This window comes from Astyanax mexicanus, chromosome 20, assembly GCF_023375975.1.
Source record: "Astyanax mexicanus isolate ESR-SI-001 chromosome 20, AstMex3_surface, whole genome shotgun sequence".
Lineage (NCBI taxonomy): Eukaryota > Metazoa > Chordata > Actinopteri > Characiformes > Acestrorhamphidae > Astyanax > Astyanax mexicanus.
This window is the reverse complement of record NC_064427.1, coordinates 15,068,138-15,090,272: the sequence shown is the minus strand read 5'-3', so window position 1 is coordinate 15,090,272 and position 22,135 is coordinate 15,068,138. Positions and strand designations below refer to the sequence as shown.

Sequence of the window (22,135 nt, the reverse complement as noted above, 5' to 3'; positions counted from 1 at the left end):
ATAGTGGGTCTGTGTTTTTTTTTTCTCCACCCATTTTCAGAGAGCAACTCAAATTTAGTGAGCGCCTCATCCTGTGTACACATGAATAAATAAATTAATAAATGAATGAATGAAGGAGATGTTTTAGCGAGACAGAGCAGAAATTTTCCTTATCCGAAACTTTGTTTGGAGATACGGTTAAAATAAAAATACGGCAGTGTACGTTTTTTAACATTACCCTGATTAACCCTTTGGTTTATGTTCAGTTTTTGTGGGCAGAAATTAGAAAATTGCCCTTTCTAATGTCAGTGATTTTTTACTGTGAAGCTGTTTCCTGTTTTTTTGTCTTGAGGCTGAGTTTTATGCCCACCTCTGTGTTTCTGTGAAGCTGTGGGCGCTGGGTGAAAAACATCCGGACTGGAACACACAACCACAACCTGCTTAACTTTTACTGAAATCAATGTTAAAAGAGTAATTTTACACTCTTTCTGTTGGTCCATTCACCACAGACATTTTATCACAGTTTTAAAGCTTCAGTACTTAAGATTTTTATTTTTTTAACTGAAGGGACTATTATTAAGTGTGGAAGAGGAAAATGTTGTAATAAAACACATCAGACAGACTTACAGACTGACACTTTACAGAAGCAGCCATATGTTTATGTGCATTTTTTGCAGAATTTTATGATAAATACTTAAAAAGCCTTTCTCTGTTTTTTTGTTTTTTTCTTTCAGTATGAAATTCTACTGTGTGTCCAAGACCACGACGATCCTGCAATCGACGTCTGTAAAAAACTGCTGGGAAAATATCCCAATGTTGATGCCCGATTATTTATAGGTAAGCACTTTATAAACATGTTTTCATGCTTTATATGTTTCACTGAAGGGATTAACAATCATTTATAACTTACAGAGAGACTAGACACCCTTCTTATACATTTATAACTATAAAAATATTTAGAAAAAATGAAAATGAGCTAAAATCAATGGATTTTTAAAGTGTGGTCAAATTGATCAAAGAAAAAAGCAATTATCGGTCAGTACTAATATGATTCCAATATCATGCGTATCTTGTTTAATGATATATATACAGTTCATATTCATAAAGTTTTAAGAGTTCAGAAATCAATATTTGGTAAAATAATCCTTAGAATCTTTATACCTTTATTCCTCAAGCAGTTCTGCCACCAATATTTATATGTTAACTACTAATTAAATCTCTATAGTAAATATTGTGAAAAATAAATATTAATATTTCTTACACCTTTAGCCTTTCACTTTAGTGCACAAACCAGATGACCAGTGTCACTCCTTTACTCTGATCTCTCCGTTCCCTGCCTGTGTGATCTTGGTGGATGGATGTGTGCAGGTAAATCTCAGGGGAAGGTTCTTTAAGAGTGGTTTAGGGAGGTTCCTCTGAGCCGGATGAACCCGGGGGAACCGGTCTCCGCCCCGGCGGTGCGTCAGATGCTGCTGCTCGGGGAGGGAAATTGATTTGAGCTCATTAGGAGCACAGAGATTCTGTTCACACTTTTCTCCAGGGTCCTGTTATTCTTCCTCCTCTTTCTGCTCGTCTTTTTAATGTGCCTGGTGAAACCTGGTGAACTCGGCCGTTACCGGACTGGAAAACTGCAGCATTGTAGGGGCACTCTGAGTGACCTTTGCTGACCCATTAACAAAAAGAACCTACGGGGGCACATGCTCTGAGTGGTGCATCAGTCTTAAGCTCTGCCACAATGATCAGGAGTTCACTGGTTCAAATCCCGGTCATGCAGCTTGCCATCAGCTGCCGGAGCCCTGAAAGAGCACAGTTGTCCTTGCTCAGTAGATGGAGCTCTTTCCCCTCATCACTCCTAGGGTGATGTGGATCAGCACAAGGCTGCGTCTGTGAGCTGCTGTATCAGAACCGAGTCGCTGCGCTTTCCTTAGAGCGTTAGCGCTGTGATGCTACTCTGCCAAAAGGGGCGGAGTCTTCTTTCACATGTATCGGAGGAGGCGTTTTCTAATCTTCTTAGCCCTCCTGGTGTTGGAGCATCACTAGTGATAGGGGGAGTCGTAATGAGTGAGTTGGGTAATTGGCCGTTTAAATTGTGGAAATAATAGGATACGTCTTACGTATCCCACGTCACGTGTCTTTACGTACCTACGTCACACGTACAGCCTCTAAAAGAGACCCCATTACACCCGCCAGATTAAAATGATTCTTCCGCATGCTCGGTGCAATTATCTATTCTCACCAGAGAGGCTCTAAATCCCCCAAGTTCCCCAAATCCTAAGACTTTAGCTTAAAAGTAAACAACAGAAAACACATTTCTTTCAGAAGCCATCTCTGACACGTTCTCCAGAGAGAAACCTGATGTATCAAATATAGAAATATAAATAATAAGAACTATTGAGGAAAATTTGATGAATAAGAGCTAGGATTATAGATCTGCTGTATCTCTTTTCTACTTCACATAGAGCTTCTGTATCCATGTAGAGACCTGTAGAGGATCAGAGCCCTCAGCACTGTGGTTAAATAATAATGAGGAGATTTGAGGAGTCTGTAGAAGCTGTCCGTCAGTCCTGTCTGATTCTCCAGCTCATCCCCCCAGATCCCTGTTCTAAAAACATGTTGAGATGATCGGATGAGGTTCAATCTCAGCGTAACGCCGCGATTTCTCAATTTGCTCTAGAAGATAAGCAGAATCAAGGAAGTGACTCTTAAATAGAGCTGAGTACTGAGTGCAAAACAACAGCAAAAAATCAATAAATCAACCAGGAAAGTTAAAAATACACCCAGCTGCTGAAGCGGGACTCCAGTATCTGTCCCTGTTCGGTGGGTCGGATGCTGTTTGACACTATTGAGAAGCAGTTGGTGGCAGAGACTTTCCACAGCAACACAATCTATACTGTTCTACACAACAACAAATACTCTATATAAATATACAAATACTCTACATAAATATATAAATACTGTATATAAATATATAAATATTTATATTGTATATTTCCTATGGCCCAATTAAATTAGTTTTCTCATTTTTTACCATTTTATTTTATTACAGTTTTTTCGATATTTCATCGAAATCGATCGAAATGATGTCATGGTCTTGAGCCTCGAAGTCAAAAAGAGGATCGACGATCCCTCCCTCTTAGCTAATGACGCAGCACACTGTAGCCAACTCCGTGGACATTGTGACTGCTCAAAGAGCAGCCCTTTCTCCAGAGAATGTGGACATTCTTATCTTCTTAAAGAAAAACTTAAAAAATATAAAAATAACAGTTGTTTTGTCTAGCCTCAACTATGTTACTAGTTTTGGTACCTCTTTCTCTCAGATAAAGTTAATAATATATCTTTGTTATTTTATTTTGTTATAATTGCTGTTTTAATAGCGCACACTGCTGCTACCAAAAAAAGCCACTAGATGGCATTACATAAATATCTTAATTAAATTATTTAAATTTGACCATTAGTGCCTACTGTGGTGTATTACAGATCACTTGCATCACTTTGCATCACTTATATCAAGCCCACCTTTTGAAATAAGATATTGTAAATTTGATGAATCAAACCAGTGACTGACCATAGACTAATCTAAAACTGGCATAGGCCTCTCTGCTGTAAAAAAAAAAGGAAAAAAGAAAATCGAGAATCGAATCGCATCAAGGATTTAGAGAATCGTGACACCCCTAATATATATATATGTATAATTGGAATATTGGTTCAATTAATCAATAATAGCAGAAACACATAGTCTGTAGTTGGATGGATAAGTCATGGATCTTTTTAGAAACTGTGTTCATCTGTTCCAAAACACAGGAGAATATCATGTATACACTGGAGAGCAATTCTAGCAAGACATGCCGAAACGAATGTCATTTTTTTTTAAGAATACCAAACAATCTCAAGTGATTATTTTAATTATTTTGAGTACATTTCCAGTGTACAAGCTTCTCTTTAACCTTCCGTAACTCTTGACTCATAAACACTACAAACAAGTGCTGACAGAATGCAGCCCTGCCTTTTCCTCATTTCCATCATCTGTACAACAAATGCAAATTTCAGCACTGAATGTCGACCTGGGCGTGTCTCTGCAGCATCGACTGCAGCTCTGTATTCAGACGACTGATATCCTGATTAAACAGCTCTCAGTAAAGCCTGGGGAGAGTGATAATAGTCCATTAGGATCTCACGTCTCTTTAGAACAGTGTGTTTCTGAAAGCTGTCTGTCTGCTGGAGACGCTGGTTAAGATTAATCCTCACTGACAATCTGCCCCTCCCTCTATTTACACCCCTGATACCCCTGTGGAGAAGAATTTTCCCCATTTTCTTCCCAATTTATACGGCCAATTATCCAACTTACTCATTACGACTCCCCCTTTCACTGCTGATGCTCCAACACCTGGAGGGGGAAGACTAGCACACGCCTCCTCCGACACATGTGAAGTCAGACCCGGCCTATTTTTTAAATGCTGCTGATGCAGCATTGCCGAGAAGCATCACAGCGCTAATGCTCGGAGGAAAGCGCAGCAAAAGAACAGCGGTTCTGTTACAGCAGCTCACAGACGCACAGACGCAGCTCCACATCACCCTAGGAGTAATGAAGGGAAAGAAAGAGCTCCATCTACTGTACCCTCCTAGAGATATTAAGGACAGCTGATGGTGAGCTGCAGAATGGCACATTTTAGGACTAATTTCCCAGACACAGATCAGACCTATGCTTTGACTTGTCAATATTGACAGTGAAAATTTGCCCCAAGGCTTCAGTTTAGTCATGTATAAGCGAATGGGGTTTTAATGCTGTCCGTTGTTTTATCTAAAAATAAGCGTATTTTACAAGATGTTACACATCCTACTGTTCTAGACCTGATCAATATCTAGGAAACTGCCCATTGGTGTAGGTAGTACTCAACTTTTGGACATGTATTAGTATTAGTTTCCCTAGATGACCCATTCTCACATATTTTTAGACACAGGCTAAACCCCTATCTGGATATAGGGAGATCTCATCTGTGATTTTATTCTCGTCCACGACCATGTACGTGTTTTTCTCAGACGTCCTTTGAGAAAATTACAGGCTGAATAATCTACTGTTTTTCTCTGAACTCTGTGCTCCTCCAGTAATTTTAGTCCTGTCCGGACGCATATCTCTGAGTTTCGTCTCTTCACCTTTAATAAAATAGCTATTTGTCCACTGCCGCGCACCGTAATTACACTTTGGACACGCCACGGTTTCCACGGAGATCCACGTAAAAAAAACCCAACAGCGAGTGGAAATGGAGGAGCTACTGAACGCCGCAATGTCGTTTGATCGAGAAATCCTAAAAACTCACTGGTCCTCCTGTTTTTACAATTGCAGTCCGGATGCAGGAGTTTTATCACTAGTAGAAGTAGAAGTGTGAAATATCACGTCCGGATAGGGCTTAAGACTTTGCAAAGACGTGGGATCTTGCAGGGTCAATATATGAAAGACTTCTACTAGATTCTTTCTGAGATTGTTTATTATTTTTCATTATTATTATTATTATAGTTGGGAAGACACTTTAAGGAGAGACTTATTGTACACCCAATGTACAATCCCTATTCAAAATGCTGTGTTGTCCAAAACTCGGCTTAATCCCTGTCTGAGAAATTGTCCCATATTTTAAGTCTATATGTCTTTATTTATCTAAACACAACTACGCTACACAAAACTGTATCTCTGTCTGATCCAAGCTGTTAATTTCTTGCGTAATCCCAGTAAAAACATCTCCAGCAGAATGGAATGTTCTGGAGTAAATAAACGCGAGCCAGACGTCACCATGTCCAACATCAAGTTTCAACATGCCACTGCTCCGAGGCGACAGAACAGCTGACTGTGAAGTGTCGCCCTCACTATCTGCCTCGTGAGTTTTCGGCGGTGTTCGTGATTGCTGTTTACATAGCACCGGATGCTAATGCTAAAAACGCGCTGAAGGAGCTCCATGACAACATCAGCTCACTTCAGAACAAGCATCCGGACGCGTTCTACGTGGTAGCGGGGGATTTTAACCACGTAGAACTGAAGAACACGCTGCCGAGGTTTTACCAACACGTGAACATCCCAACGCGAGGTAATAATACGTTAGACCGCGTTTATTCCTCCGTGAAAGACTCTTACAGGGCATTCCCGCGCCCCCACCTCGGGCTTTCAGACCACATCTCCATCATGCTGGTCCCCGCATACCACCCCCCGCTGCGACGCTCCAAACCCACACAGAAGACCATCACTGTGTGGCCCAGTGACGGCGACGCTGTGCTGCAGGACTGCTTCGGCTGCACAGACTGGCAGGTCTTCAGGGATGCTGCTGAGTGTGAGGGGGAGCTGGATCTGGAGGAATACACATCTGCTGTTCTTGGGTACATCAGCAAGTGCACTGAGGATGTCACTACCACCAAGACTGTGACTTGCTACCCCAACCAGAAGCCCTGGCTGAACGCAGAGGTGCGTTCTCTGTTGAAAGCCAGGGATGCTGCCTTCAGGTCTGGAGACCCAGACGAACTCAGAAGGGCTAGAAGAGAGCTGACTGCTGGAGTTAAGAGGGCAAAAGCTGCATATGCTCAGAAAATCCAGGGACACTTTTCCTCCCAGGATCCACAGAGCATGTGGAGGGGCATCAAGTGCATCACGGACTACAAATCCAACGCTGCACAAAGCTCCAAAGACCCATCCCTGCCTGAGGCTCTCAACAAGTTCTACGCCCGCTTTGAGAATCCTGACACCCCCCCCAGCACCAGACTCCCACACTCACCAGGAGAGGAGCCCCTCAGCGTGACACCAGCAGAAGTAAGGAGAACGCTGAGAAGGATCAACCCCCGAAAAGCTGCTGGCCCGGACAACATCCCCGGACGGGTGCTAAGAGACTGCGCAGACCAGCTCTCGGACGTCCTGGCCGACATTTTCAACGCGTCCCTCATCCAGGCAGCTGTCCCCACTTGCCTGAAGACCGCCACCATCATCCCAGTCCCCAAGAGCTCCGCAGTGACAGGTCTGAATGACTACCGGCCAGTGGCCCTCACTCCGATAGTCACAAAGTGCTTTGAAAGACTGGTTCAGACCCACATCAAAGCCACCATCAACGTCACTGTGGATCCACACCAGTATGCATACAGGAAGAACCGATCCACAGAGGATGCCATCTCCTCCGTGGTCCACACTGCCCTCACCCACCTGGAGCAGAAGGATTCCTACGTCCGTATGCTCTTTGTGGACTTCACATCCGCTTTCAACACCATGATTCCACAGACCCTGATAAATAAACTCTCCTCACTAGGACTGAGCTCTTCGCTGTGCAACTGGGTCCTAGACTTCCTGACCAACAGGCCACAGTCTGTGAGAATTCACAACATCTCCTCCCCCACTATAATCCTCAGCACTGGCTCCCCTCAGGGCTGTGTGCTGAGCCCCCTCCTGTTCACACTGCTCACATATGACTGCTCACCTCTCCATCCAGGCTGTCATATTGTGAAGTTTGCAGACGACACAGCAGTGGTTGGATGCATCACAAACAGAGATGAGTCCAGCTACAGGCAGGAGGTGGAACACCTGGAGGGTTGGTGCAGAGAGAACAACCTCTGCATCAACGTAAAGAAGACGAAGGAGATGATTGTGGACTTCAGAAGAGGCCAGCATGCCCACCTCCCCCTGCACATTGGAGGATCTGCGGTGGAAGTGGTCGACAGCTACAGGTACTTAGGGGTGCACCTGAGCAGCAACCTCACCTGGAGCAACAACACCTCCACTCTGGTCAGGAAGGCACATCAGCGGCTCTACTTCCTCAGGAGGCTGAGACGAGCTGGACTAGGGAGCGCAGTCCTCACCTCCTTCTACAGATGTGTGGTGGAGAGCGTTGTGTGCTCCAGCATCAACGTGTGGCATGGAAGCTGCTCTGCTGCAGACAGGAAAGCTCTGCAGAGGGTGGTGAAGGCTGCACAGAGGATTGTTGGAGTCAGCTTCCCCAGCACCATGGACATCTACACCTCCAGATGCAGGAAGAGGGCCACCTGCATCAGGAAGGATCCCACCCACCCAGCACATGCACTTTTTGTCCCGCTTCCCTCAGGACGGAGGCTGCGGAGCATCAAGTGCAAAACAACCAGACTGAGAAACAGCTTCATTCCGGAAGCTGTAAGACTCTTAAACTCCACTTAACAACACACTGCACTGACACACAAGGACAATTACTGCACAAACACGGTCACTTTACCCGCACTGAGACACTTTATTTTCTACTGCTCTAATTCATTTCATGCTGCTATAGCACATTTGCAATCTGGACTTGTTGTTGCAACCTGTCTACTCTTTCTATTTATTTCATTTGGGGTATTTATCTTTAACTATTTTGTATATTCTATTTTTATTGTATTCCTTTATTGTACTTTTATCTATATATCTATTAATAACAGCTCCTGGGTGTAAACTGGATCGTGAGATCACAATTTCGTTCCACCTCATGTACCACATAAGATGCGAATGACAATAAAATCTCCTTGAATCCTTGAATCCTTGAATCCTTGAATGAGAAGCGGTCAGCCCTCCAAGCGTTAAACTGTGAAGGAGAGGAACTGTGTTCTGTGGAGCTCAGGAAAATATCAGAATCTGAGCTTACTGAGGTCGGCTGGGGTTAAATGGGAGGAAAGTGACTTTCAAAAAACTGAAAGTGAAAGTAGAGCCCTACAGTAATTCAGTATTTCGTGATCGATGTTAGCATTGTTGCTAAATGCTTCAACACTACTGACTGGTTGTTAGTGTTGGGAATTACTGCTTCAAAACTGCGGAAGCTAGTTTTTTGCATTACAGCTAAATGTTTTAGGGAATACTGTACTGGTGCTTATACTGAATATTACTAAGCTAATAGTGGATATCCATCAAGTGTAGCATTAAAAAAAAATCAGACATACCCAAACTACCCATTAAATTGTTATAGAGCCTCTGAAGTTCTCAGGAAAGTTTATGTAAAAGTTCTTTAAAAGCATATAAAAGCTTAAATTTGCTTTGCCAGCAGCAGCTGGAGTCTGAGAGATAGGTAAGAAGATGGGTAAATAGGTTGGCATCACAGCTAAATACTTTACCACCTCTTAGCTTTGCAGCTAAAAGCTCTGACACTGCTAAGGGCCAGCTGTTAGCATTGTTGCAAATGCTCAGTCTGCATTGCTTAGTTTGGTTGTTGGTTCACAGCTATAAAACTACTTAAGCTGATGTTCCAACAGTTTTATACTGTTTATAATGATATTGGTATTATCTCGCATTGATTGAATATAGAGATCTAGAGAGCCCTTCAGTTTCTGAATCGGTTTCTCTGATTTTGCTATTTATAGGTTTATGTTTAAGTAAAATGAACATTGTTGTTTTATTTTATAAACTACGAACCCTGGTTTTTAAACAATTTTTTTCATGCATCTTGGCATAATGATCTCCTCCTCCACCAGTCTTACACACTGCTTTTGGATAACTTTATGACTTTACTCCTGGTGCAAACATTCAAGCAGTTTAGCTTGGTTTGATGGCTTGTGATCATCCATCTTCCTCTTGATTATATTTCAGAGGTTTTCAATTTGGTAAAATCAAAGACACTCATCATTTTTAAGTGATCTCTTATTTATTTTTTTTTATCAGAGCTGTAGATAAATTTTGACTATATTTTCTAGCCCTAACCCTGATCATTATGTGATTCTGTATTTAAGCAGAGAGATATTAAAGTTGTGTAAAACAGCAGATTAAGCAGATGATTAGCAGAAGCTCTTTAGTCTGTAATGGAGCTGATCTCAGACAGCAGGTCTCACGCTGTTTGATCGTCTCTGTGAAGCTGTTTTCCTCCGCATGTGTAATTCTGCATCTGCTCTGTATAAATAATTTATTTTATTGATTGATAACTGCTGCTTTCAGAGGGATCAATAACTGGGGTTAATGTGTTGGATGAAGGACGAACGCTCGCTGGGGTAAAGAGCTGATCAGAGATCAGCGCCGCGGAGGGAACATCTGTATTAATGAGTTACGGGAGAGAAAGCGAAGAGCTGATCCCTCTGCTCTTCTGTTTTATTACTCAGGCGGGAAGAAGGTCGGCATCAATCCAAAAATAAACAACCTGATGCCGGGATACGAGGGAGCGAAGTACGATCTGGTGTGGATCTGCGACAGCGGCATTCGAGGTGAGATTCACACAGGTTTCCTCAGGTAAACAAGCTGAAACTGCTTTAATAACCTGATTAACCTGCAGCTTTAAGGGAAACTTTTTTTTTTGATTGATTGATTGTGTAATAATGATAACAGTTTCACAGGCTTTATTACACAGCTTAATTTGCACATATTTTGCAGTGTAATTATTTACTCTGTTTTATTGCTTTGTTTTGTGGGAATTAGTGCTGGAAGATTAATCAAATCAAATCACGTTTTATTGTGATCTTTAAAGTGGGATAATCGAGCTCAAATACAAAGTTCAAACCAGTTTATTTGCATTTGCCTGGTTTTGAAACAAAAAATGTATTAAAAATGATTGTTTGCATTTCTTTTTTTTTTTTTTTACTATTTCGGCAGAATAAACAAAATAAAATCTTTTTTTAATTATGTAAGAATAAAAAAAATCTAAATTGTAATTTGATTAATTGGATTTGAAAATCACTTAAATTCCAAGGAAATTGAGATTTAATTTCCAATTTATTTTTATACTGTCAGCTCACTTTTATTCAGGGATTAGGTGTAGGGACCGGCCAGCGGTGTCTGAATGTGAAAAATTTTGCACGTGTGCAGCAGGACGTTGTGGTGTGGTGTAGAGCGTTGTATTGTGGAAAAGCACAATAGTGCAATAACCTGCAATATGTACAATTTCACGTTGGGCAAATTTGATCCAGGGTTTGTACGGTCATGAAAATCCTGGAAAAGTCAAGTAATTTGAAAATAACATTTTCCTGTCCTATATAAGTTTTGGAAAAATATAAATACCCAGACAGTTTTAGTAAAGTCATGGAAATTTGCAATCTTTAAATGTGTTTCCAGAGAAATTGAGATTTAATTAATTTTTTAATGTGCTTACTTTGATTTACAGTGTTAAAGTCCTGTTATTCATCAGTCATATCATTAACACCACCTGCCTGATTTTGAATCGGTTCTTCCTGTTTCATCACAAAACTGTTACATTAGTTACACTACATCTGAAATCACACTACAAAGTTTATAGGCCTCTGCCTGTGCCGACTGTGCTGACTGTGCTGACTGTGCTAACTGTGCTGATCTCCCGCAGTGAGGCCAGACACGCTGACGGATATGGCAAATCAGATGACGGAGAAGGTGGGACTGGTTCATGGTCTTCCCTACGTGGCAGATAGACAGGGTTTCTCCGCTACGCTGGAGCAGGTAGGAGGAGCTACTGATCCTGAACTTTAGATTTCTGTGATTGAAGGCTGGGTGTCTTAGTTCTACTGATGACCTGAAATCATTTCAGAGAATACTGATACCTATACTGAATATTAATAACATAACAGTAGATATCTAACAGCTGCAGCAGGTAGAACATTTCAGGTATAAACAATCTGTGCCTTGGTACAACTTTTAATAGAAGGCTTCTTAATAAAGGCTTTATAGATAGTTTATAAAGGAGTTTATGTCACTGCTAACCTTTCTGTTTGTGTTAAAACTGCTTATTAAATGTTTATAACCTAATTAACAACCATTAATAAACTCCTTATTTTAAGTGGTACCTAACCCTTAAATTGGTGTAGAACCTTTAGGGTCTCCGGAAAGTTCATGTGAAAGTTTTTTTTAAAGCCTGTAAAAACTTGAATTTGCTTTGGCGTCAGCAGCCGGAGTCTGAGAGATGGGTAGATAAGTAGGTAGGTAGATAAATAGATGAGTACATGCTTTCTCATTATTATTCACAGTGTGATTCAGGCTCAGGTGTCTGCTGGCTGATGTTTCAGAAGTGGGCCAGCAGTTGGAAACAACTCTATTTATTTTGAGGATAATACAAATAATGTAAATATAACTCCTTATTTATCACTGCTTTAAAGGCCGTGCACTCCATATATAATCAGAGTGGAATGTTTTTAACGTCTGATTTTATGAGATCTGTCAGAGCCGGTTTGTTTTGGAACATTTTCATGCTTTGAGTTGGAGATTTATATAAAGTAAAATAAAAGGAAGAAAACTCTTCTAAACTCTACATAACAGTAAAGCGCAGAGCCAGGCTGCAGTTGGCATCTCCTCCTTCAGTATAAACCTGATGCCAGGCTGAGGATCAGCAGTAAAAGCTGGGCCTGATTTAGTCCAGGCCTGCGCTGAGGATCCGGTCCAGAGATCAGTAAGAGCTGTTTATTATTTAAACAGAAGAGTCTGGAGTTTCTGGTTCAGCTGATGGTGAGAAACTGTAGTGGACATGCTGGTTATAAATAAAGACATGCAGTCGGCCTGTCTTCACTCACAGTTTGATTTAATGTATTGTGATGTTTGTTTTTTATACAGTCAGCTCACTTTTATTCAGGGATTAAGGTTTAGGGACCGGCCAGGTGTGTCTGAATGTGGAAAATGTGCACGTGTGCAGCAGGACGGTGTTGTGTAGCACATTGTAATGTGAAAAAGAACAATAGTACAATGATGTGCAATATGTACAATTTCATGTTAGGCAAAATTGATCCAGAGTTTGTATGGTCATGAAAAACCGGTAAAAGTCATGTAATTTGAAAATAGCAATTTCCAGTCCTGGATCATTTTTGGTCATAGAAATTTGCAATCTAGAAACATGTGTTAATATTTATTGACTGAGAAAAGCTATTTTGAGCTAATAAATACATCAGCTCTACACAATGCAGCTCTCAGGATCTGACACACATTTTATTATTATTGAAGATTGTATCAACATTGCTTAAAGAAATGTTTTTTTTTTGTAGTTTTAGTTGATTTTTGGTTTTATTGTCCTCGTCTGCACTGATGTTTTAAAGATCATATGTTCATGAAAATTGGCATTAAAGGCATGAAAAAGTCCTGAAAAAGTCAACTTTTTTTGTAACTTTTCATTTGATTTAAAAGGACCTAAACTCTCTGTGTGTTACTCCGCCCACATACAGGTAACCTAGCAATGATGCAGTGCTTACAAACCAAACAGCGCAGCTACAAACAAACAGAGCAGCAATATAATTATTTTAACTATTTTAACTATTTTATATACATACAGTGAGTCCAAGAAGTATTTGATCCCTTGCTGATTTTCTTCGTTGGCCCACTAATAAAGACATGATCATTCTATACTTTTAATGGTAGATGTATTCTTACATGGAGAGACAGAATATTAAAAAGAAAATCCAGAAAATAAATCTAAGGAATATATATTAATTGATTTGTATTTCATGGAGTGAAATAAGTATTTGATCCCTTAGTATTCATTAGCAGTTCTGGCTTTTACAGACCAGTTAGACACTCCTAATCAACTTGTTACCTGACCTGAAGCCACCTGTTCTCACTAATCACTTGTGTGAAAAACACCTGTCCACAGAATCAGACAGATCACACAGCTGTCGCAGGACCTCAGAGTCAGAATTGTTGACCTTCACAAAGCTGGAATGGGCTACAAAAAGATTAGTAAGGTGTTGGATGTGAAAGTAACAACTATTGGTGCAATTATCAGAAAGTTTAAAGAGTATAACATGACAATCAACAGACCTCGGCCCGGTGCTCCAAAGAAGATTTCGCCTCGTGGGGTGGCAATGATGCTGAGAACGGTCAGAAATCGTCCTGCAACCACTTGGCAGGAGTTAGCAAATGACCTGAAGGCAGCTGGGACCACAGTTTGCAAGGAAACAATTGGCAACACTTTGCGCAACAATGGATTCACATCCTGCAGTGCCCGAAAGGTACCCCTGCTGAAGAGAGCACATGTGGAGGCGCGCCTCAAGTATGCCAATGATCATTTGAAAGATGAACCAAGTTATTGGGAGAAGGTTTTGTGGTCAGACGAGACCAAAATTGTACTTTTTGGCCTCAACTCCACCCGCCATGTGTGGAGGAAGAAAAATGCTGCCTATGACCCCAAGAACACTGTGCCCACCGTCAAGCATGGAGGTGGAAGCATAATGTTTTGGGGGTGTTTCTCTGCCAAGGGTACAGGGCTACTTCACCGCATCACTGGGAAGATGGATGGAGCCATGTACCGCACAATCCTGAGGGACAAACTCCTCCCCTCTGCCAGGGATCTGAAAATGGGCCGTGGTTGGGTATTCCAACATGATAACGACCCTAAACATACAGCAAAGGCAACAAAGGATAGTGTCTTTATTAGTGGGCAAACAAAGAAAATCAGCAAGGGATCAAATACTTCTTGGACTCACTGTATATATTGCGTAAAATAATGATTGCTATCTCTTTTTTTCTTCAACATCGTGCAGCCATACTGTAGTGAAGTATAGTGAGTCAGGTGAGAGTATGAAGAACACCATAGTGTGCGCTGTGACAAGGCTGTGTTAGTGAATAGTATTGCAGTATTAGTGTGGAGATGAAAGATTCCAGCTCCTGATGGGAGGAGGAGGTGAAGGAGGAGGAGGAGGAGGAGCCGTATGGCGATCTGAGTTTTCCTCTCAGGGTTTGGCAGCTTTTCTCTTAGATCAATATAATATTAATTCTCCTGCAGGCCGTCACTGCTGAGTTATTTATCAACAATATGCTGCTTGTTGGCTGTTGTTGTTTCTTCTCTTCCCTGCAGATTATTAATCAGATATCTGTTCAGATTTAACTCCTGCTGATGCTGATTAAAGAAGGGCAGTGATGAAACTACAGGCAGTTAAAGCAGCCGTACAGAGTTATTAGAGTCTATTAGAGATGGTTGTTCCCAATAAAAGCCCCATAGAATTTCTGATTAAATGATCCTCTTCAGTTCAGTCCGGTCTCTGTATATGTAAGATATATGTAAGAGCTATATGAGTATAATCCCTCAGCAGTGTTTAATCCTGAAAGTGTTTGCATCTCTAATCTGCAGGTGTACTTCGGAACGTCACATCCTCGCTCCTACATCTCTGCTAACGTGACGGGGATTAAGTGTGTGACAGGGATGTCGTGTTTGATGAGGAAGGATGTTCTGGACCAGGCTGGAGGCCTCATCGCTTTCGCTCAGTACATCGCTGAAGATTACTTCATGGCCAAAGCGATTGCTGACCGGTCAGTTCTTTAAATATTTATCTGAAACTGAGCTGTAGCTGTATTTTAGAGAGAGTTCTCTTAGTGCAGATTTGGGATCAATCCCAGTTCATCGATTTTTCCCAGTACCATTTAAAAGGCCAGTTTATGCCTCTGCATCTAATCTATGCTCTTCTCCTGACAAATGCATCTAGGGGTGAAACGATTACTCGAGTAATTCGAGTTACTTGATTTAAAAAATTGATGGATTAATTTTCTGTGCCTCGAGTAATCGTTTAATTAATTTTAAAATGTAGAGCACAGAATTTAGCGGGGACTTTTAATGTGAAACAGCGCTTAGCGTTACGACACCCACAAACAGGAAACAGGAAGTGGAGGAAACTGAGGATTTTAGAGCGGTGAGCGATAAAATTTAACTTATAATAAATCAATGAGATTAACATTAATGTACCTTAATAACATAACAACAGCGCTGTGCAGCGCTGATTATTATTAATACTGTTAATGTGTGTGTGGTTAGTTTATTACAACAGAAACACATTCTAAACTTAATACAGGCTTTATGTAAACCGTAAACTCAGCGCTGTGGAGTTTATAAATAAATACATGTTAAAGTTATCTGAGCTTACTGAACTTACTGGATGATCATTTAGCTTGGATGCACAATATAAAGCCAATGTTTATGGCTTTATTAGTGACTAATGCCCCATATTTAATACATTTAAATACTTACAAGAAATCCTAAATTGAAATAATTTAACTTAATTATTTAAATGATTAATTATAAAATTATTACTTGTGGTATTTATATCTATTTTGTGTTTTATTTATTTCTATTTGTGTTTGAAATGTGGCAATGTGGAAATGTATGTTGTGAATTTAAAAATTAAAGCAATTGGTCATTCATTATTAAGTACAATTTCTTATTTTTTGAAATCTCTTATTTTATGTTTTATCCGATTACTCGATTAATCTAATAGATTTTTCAGTAGAGTACTCGATTACTAAAATAATAAATAGCTGCAGCCCTAGATGTATCTGAGCATCACGCAGCTCAGACTGCAGCAGCTGTGGCCACCGAGCCTGATGTTCATGCTGACACGTTTGTGCGTTTGCGGTTAAACTGCAGAGCAATACATAAAACACGAACACACAATTATAAACACTCACAAGAGTATAGGACTCTTATTTAGGCTACATCGTAAAATCTGCATAATGCACCCTAATCTCTCTGGAATAGAGAGGTAGAGAAGCGTTAAAGCTACACAGACTCCAAACAGAGCGTTTAGGAAAAACTAAAGAGATAAAGTACAAACTAGAAACTAACCGTGCTAAGTGCCAGCTCTTTGGCCCTTCAGATGTGAATATTATCGGCCTGTAGCCTGCTGCTAACCCCACATAGCACTGCTGGAGCAGCATTAGCATTACTGTTAGCGGTAGCCTTAGTGTAAATCTGGAAATCTAAGTTTAATGTAAATAAACAGAAGTGCTTTACTCACCCAAATAAACAGGAAACTGGGTTTTCAGGAAAGAAATCTATGTAGATTAACATCCATCACTCTTTTGACTTGTCTGACTCATCTGAAATGTTTTTTTTTATATATTTGTTGTCAGATGTTGGAGTTGGGAGTTACGTCATCAGAGAGCTAAGATTAATGATGATTGTGTTTCGGTTAAACCATCAGATATCAGCTGTTATCATAGAAATGTAGATATCTGAGCTTAAATGGAGCACAGTGTTAGTTCCAAAAGGAAGGAAGGGTGGAAATAAGAAATGTTTCTGAATCAGTTTCTCTGATTTTGCTATTTATAGGTTTATGTTTGAGTAAAATAAACATTGTTGTTTTATTCTATAAACTACAGACAACATTTCTCCCAAATTCCAAATAAAATATTATAAAAACTTTATGCTTCTTTACCCCTGGTACACAAATTCAAGCAGTTCAGTTTGGTTTGATGGCTTGTGATCATCCATCTTCCTCTTGATTATATTCCAGAGGTTTTCAATTTGGTAAAAAGAAACTCATACTTTTTAAGAGGATTTTTTTTACAGAGCTGTATATCCCCATATATATATATATATATATATATATATATATATATATATATATATATATATATATATATATATATATATATATATATATATATAGGGATATGCGTTTGGAGATTTCTGATTTCTTTTTAAAAGCCATGCCATGAAATTCAAATCATGTACAGAAAAATCAATAATAATTGTGTTATTATTGTGTTATTGTGTACTGAAGCTAATAGAGAAGTACTGTGTTTGTCTCCGGGGCTTTTTGGGGGGATTTGCTGTTTAATGGAGATTTCTCATGTTGTTTCTCATGTCGTTTGGTTTTATTGAGCGTATCAGCTAAATTAACCCCCTTCTCCTTTTGTGTTGCAGAGGTTGGAAATTCGCCATGGCGACGCAGGTAGCCATGCAGAACTCAGGCTCGTACTCTATCGCCCAGTTCCAGTCACGCATGATCAGGTAATGTTCAGTCAGGCCTCCTGATCTGAGCTATTTACAGTGGTGATGTAGGAGCTGCAGAGCTGCATTTCTGACCGCATTGCGGCTGCAGTCGCAGTTTGTTGTTTATGTGACAAGGTGCAAAATGTCAAAGCAGATGTGCAGCGAGATAACTCTTCAGGTTTCTGTTCATAAACAGTATTATTAAGCAATAATACGCTCGAGGTTTGTGCTATAGTGTGTAATATCGGTGCTGGTGTGCTGTGGTGCCTGAGGCCTCGTGCCTGCGACCGCGCTATAGCAGAAACCTTGAGCGTATTATTGAAATTATACCACAGTTCCCTTATCACTGTTTATTGAAAGATTTTAAAGAGTTAAAGAGGAGGAGAAAATATGATCTGTTTGGTCATAAACACTCCGCCAGTTAAAATAGTTAGGATTAATACTATAATACATGCAGAGCTTCGGTTAGTTACAGTGCATTGCCGACTGATAAAGGCACTCATAGAACCAACGCCTCTCAGCCAATCACATCGCAGGGTCGAAACTACCTGTGGTGTAATATTCAATATTTGTTGCTTTCAGACATCAAAACCCAAACTTGTATATATCCAAAAATGGCAACTTATATATATATATATATATATATATATATATACACATAATATAATATAATATAATATAATATAATAATAATAATAATATAATATTTATTTTATTAGAGAAGGGGAACATTTTCTGAACGTTTTGTTACTACTATACTTTAATGTAATTTGTTTTACCGGTTTATTCTTTATGAAATGTACAAGGTATAATGTTGTACACTGGCATGCCAAAAGTCATGGCACAGCAGTATTTTAAAAATATAATTTAGGGTTACCTCAGGCAAAGGCTTGGGAATGCATACACCTGTATTAGTTGTGAGGTGCTATCTTGTAAGTGAGGTTAAACACTGGCAGTTGTGCTCATGGCAAGGCAGTGTGAATTATCACAGTTCGATCCATAATCCAAAAAAAGATGTTTCAGGCTGATGGAAGTAGAGGATAAATGTTCTCCAGCTCCTCCTCACTCGTTTATGTGTGTTTTCACCTCTAGATGGGCGAAGCTTCGTATCAACATGCTGCCGGCCACCATCATTGAGCCGATCTCTGAGTGTTTCGTGGCGAGTCTGATCATCGGCTGGGCGGCTCATCACGTGTTCCGCTGGGACATCATGGTGTTCTTCATGTGTCACTGTCTGGCCTGGTTCATCACCGACTACATTCAGCTCAGAGGAGTTCAGGTACATCTGAGCGTCACTGTGAATCCGGTACAGGAAAACTCATTCTCCCACACACAAAGAGAGAGAGAGAGACAAAGAGACAGAGAGAGAGACAGAGACAGAGAGAGACAGAGAGACCGAGACAGAGACGGGTCTCAGCCTGTCTCAGCAGGTTTAATCGTGAGGAGTATAGTGAGGAGTATAGTGAGGAGCAGGGCCGCTGCTAAGGTTTTGGAGGCCCTAAGCATAACTGGTCAGGGAGGCCCCCCCCCTAGTTTCTAGTTAAGCGTTTAAAGCTACCAAATCAGCAAAGCCAACGTAACTAGCTCAGGCAACACCACTGAACATGAAGTAATCAAAACTATTTAAACCTTTATCATCGAAGTTACTCACCAGAAAGGGATGCATGGGCCTCATCTTTCTGCTTCTTTTTCTTCTTCTCAGCTCCAGACTCAAACCGTCGCTTCATAGTTGAATTACCATTTAGTAGCAACTTCGCGCGGTGAACTTGTCTCCTGCCAAACTCAAGTAGCGTTGCTACTTTAGTTAGGACTAAGGTTGCCAGATAAGTTACGATTTTTCATCCTATTTGTTTATTTTTTTTTAAGTTTTTAACTTACACAAATATTGCACTGGACAAGTTTTTGTATAGAATGGCCACATACACTTTAAAAATGGTTAAACATGCGCAAGATTTAGCGCCTCCATGCATTTTTTGATTATTTATTTGACTGGAAAATGTCACATCTGGCAACAACCAACAGAGCAAACCGAGCCGTGCCATTTCAGGCAATAGGGGTGGGGGCATTATATTATGCACAAAAATAATAACGTGCCGCTTTTAAGTAGTAGAGTAGGTGCCCCATGCAATGTTTAAAGACAAAAAAGATGAGCGTATCATAAATAATTCACATTGGGTTTTAAATTTAATAATGTCATAATTTTAACACATTTCATTCTCAGTCAATTTGGCTCCCTGCAACTGCAAAATGGTTGAGGCCTAACGCTGGCTGCGTTGTCTGCGTATGCAGAGCGGCGGCCCTGGTGAGGAGCATAGTGAGGAGAAGAGGTGTGTTTAAGACCTCAGTGTAGAGATTTCCTTAGGGCTCAAACACAACACTGATTTCAGATAAAACTCGTGAGAATATAAACCAGTTAGACATGCACTCATTATTAAAAATAAAGTTTTACTGAAAATAAATCAAGTTACAGGAATAAAATAGTTGTAGATAGTGGTGCCAGGCTGTGATGGATCTGTGTGGGGTTCATTTTGTGCAATGCCAGATCGTTTTTGTTCTTCATTACAGGCACAAAATTACATTAATAAGGTCCTGCAGCCAGTGACCGTACCTGTTCTAACCTATACCTTTACTAAACACTGGTGCTGTATTACAACAGGACAATGCTTGTCCACAAACCTGCTGCCATGTTAAGAGCTGAAGAGCTTTACTATGATGTGGGCAGTTCTAGCCCTGATTGTAAATGTGTGGGATGTTATTGAACACCATTCCTATACCCCTACTGCAAAATCTGCAGGAACTGTGTGAGAATATTGAAGCTGCATGGTCATCAACTGCACTGACTTTAGACTTGATAATAAAACACAGTGGATCAACACCAGCAGATGACATGTCTCTCCAAACCATCACTGATCATCAGTAAATTTTACATTTCATTTGTAAATCAAGGGAGCAGAGTCTGGAGGAAGAGTGGAGAGACACACAGTCCAAACTGCTCGAGATCTAGTGTGAAGTTTCTACAATCAGCGATGGTTTAAAGAGAATCTGCTGCTGTTGATCCACTGAGTTTTATTATCAAGTCTAAAGTCAGTGCAGTTTTGTTTTCCCACAAAATCTTACAGCACTTCATATCTTACAGCTTCTCTCTGCTGAAAACAACTTTCATGGAGATGCGGATTTCATTTTCCAGCAGGACTTGGCACACTGCCCACACTGCCAAAAGTACCGATTGGTCTTATATAATTTTCAAATTTTCTAAGACACTGATTTTTGGGTTTTTATTGGCTGTAATCCATAATCATCAACAATAAAAGACATAAACACCTAAAATGGATCAATCCGTGTTTAATACATCTATATAATATGAGTTTTATATTTAAAAAACTGAATTACTGAAATAAATAAACTTTTTAATGATACTCTTTGGATTTTTTTAGATGCACTAGTATTTTGCAGATATTTATTTGGTGATCAGTATATTCACCATAATCTTGATCTTCTTTGCCTGTATTTCTCTCAAATCTCTGTTTATTGATGAATTTTTATTTATTCTCTCTTTCTTTTGTTTCACCCGTCCATCTTTTCTTATCCTCTCAGGGCGGTCCTCCATCCTTTTCTAAGCTGGATTACGCAGTGGCCTGGTTCATCAGAGAGTCCATGACCATCCAGATTTTCCTGTCGGCTCTGTGGGATCCCACCATCAGCTGGAGGACGGGTCGGTACAGACTCCGCTGCGGCGGAACGGCAGAGGAGATTTTGGACGTATAAAAAAATGCCAAGTGAATCGAAGATGGAAACAAGAAAAACAGCAAAAAAGAAGACAAGAAAAAGCAGCTGGAGCCCAGAAACAGACTAAAGACGGAACGAGAGAAAGAGGAGGAGAAAGAGAGGGAGGAAATACGCAGAAACGAACTGCTACTACTCTTCTTCTTTAGTTTTGATTTGTTTTGTGTGAGTTTTAGGAGAGAAATTACAGATCTTAATGGTTTTTAATCCTGTGGCGTGTGGGAGAGCGTGAGTGTGAGTATTTGTGTTCTCGGTGCTTTCGCACGGCTGAGGTCTCCCCGACCGGCCGGCGGCCTTCAGTTCCAAAATGAGCCAATAGTGACAGACGAGTGGAGGAACAGAGGGGGGGAGAGACGCAGGAAATGCACAGGTATGTGAAAGAGGAAGAAGGGCCAAGTTGCTTGAACCTTGTTTTAGTTCTTTAGTGGATTTTTACTTTTATTTTTTATTTTATTTTTGGACAGAACTGCATGCTCGATATATATATATTTTTAGCAAAGCAAGCCTTATCTTAGTAATTATGACTTCTTTTATTTTTTATTTTATTTTATTAGTAGCTTTCCACACTGAATAATGCCTGCTGATGGAAAGCAGAATTTACATTTAGGGAGGAATTTTAATCCAGAAACATGTGGCTGGATTACCTGCCTGAAGCAGCACTGCTCTCCATTGGAGTCCCTTATTGCCATACATATATATATGTGTATATATATATGTATATATATATACACATATATATATATATACATATATATATATATATATATGTATATATATAT

At 40.2% G+C, this 22,135-nt stretch overlaps 1 protein-coding gene across 1 annotated transcript in view; it reads left to right on the top strand.

The window, feature by feature from the left end:
* Positions 1 to 21,908, top strand: part of ugcg (UDP-glucose ceramide glucosyltransferase) — a 64,223-nt gene extending 42,315 nt beyond the window's left edge. The window contains exons 3-9 of the mRNA XM_022680929.2: positions 714 to 816; positions 10,027 to 10,128; positions 11,217 to 11,329; positions 14,937 to 15,115; positions 17,505 to 17,591; positions 18,666 to 18,852; positions 21,168 to 21,908. Coding sequence (XP_022536650.1) covers positions 714 to 816; positions 10,027 to 10,128; positions 11,217 to 11,329; positions 14,937 to 15,115; positions 17,505 to 17,591; positions 18,666 to 18,852; positions 21,168 to 21,338 — 942 coding nt within the window. The 3' untranslated portion in view covers positions 21,339 to 21,908. The remainder of the gene's footprint in view (positions 1 to 713; positions 817 to 10,026; positions 10,129 to 11,216; positions 11,330 to 14,936; positions 15,116 to 17,504; positions 17,592 to 18,665; positions 18,853 to 21,167) is intronic.
* Positions 21,909 to 22,135: the final 227 nt, after the last annotated feature.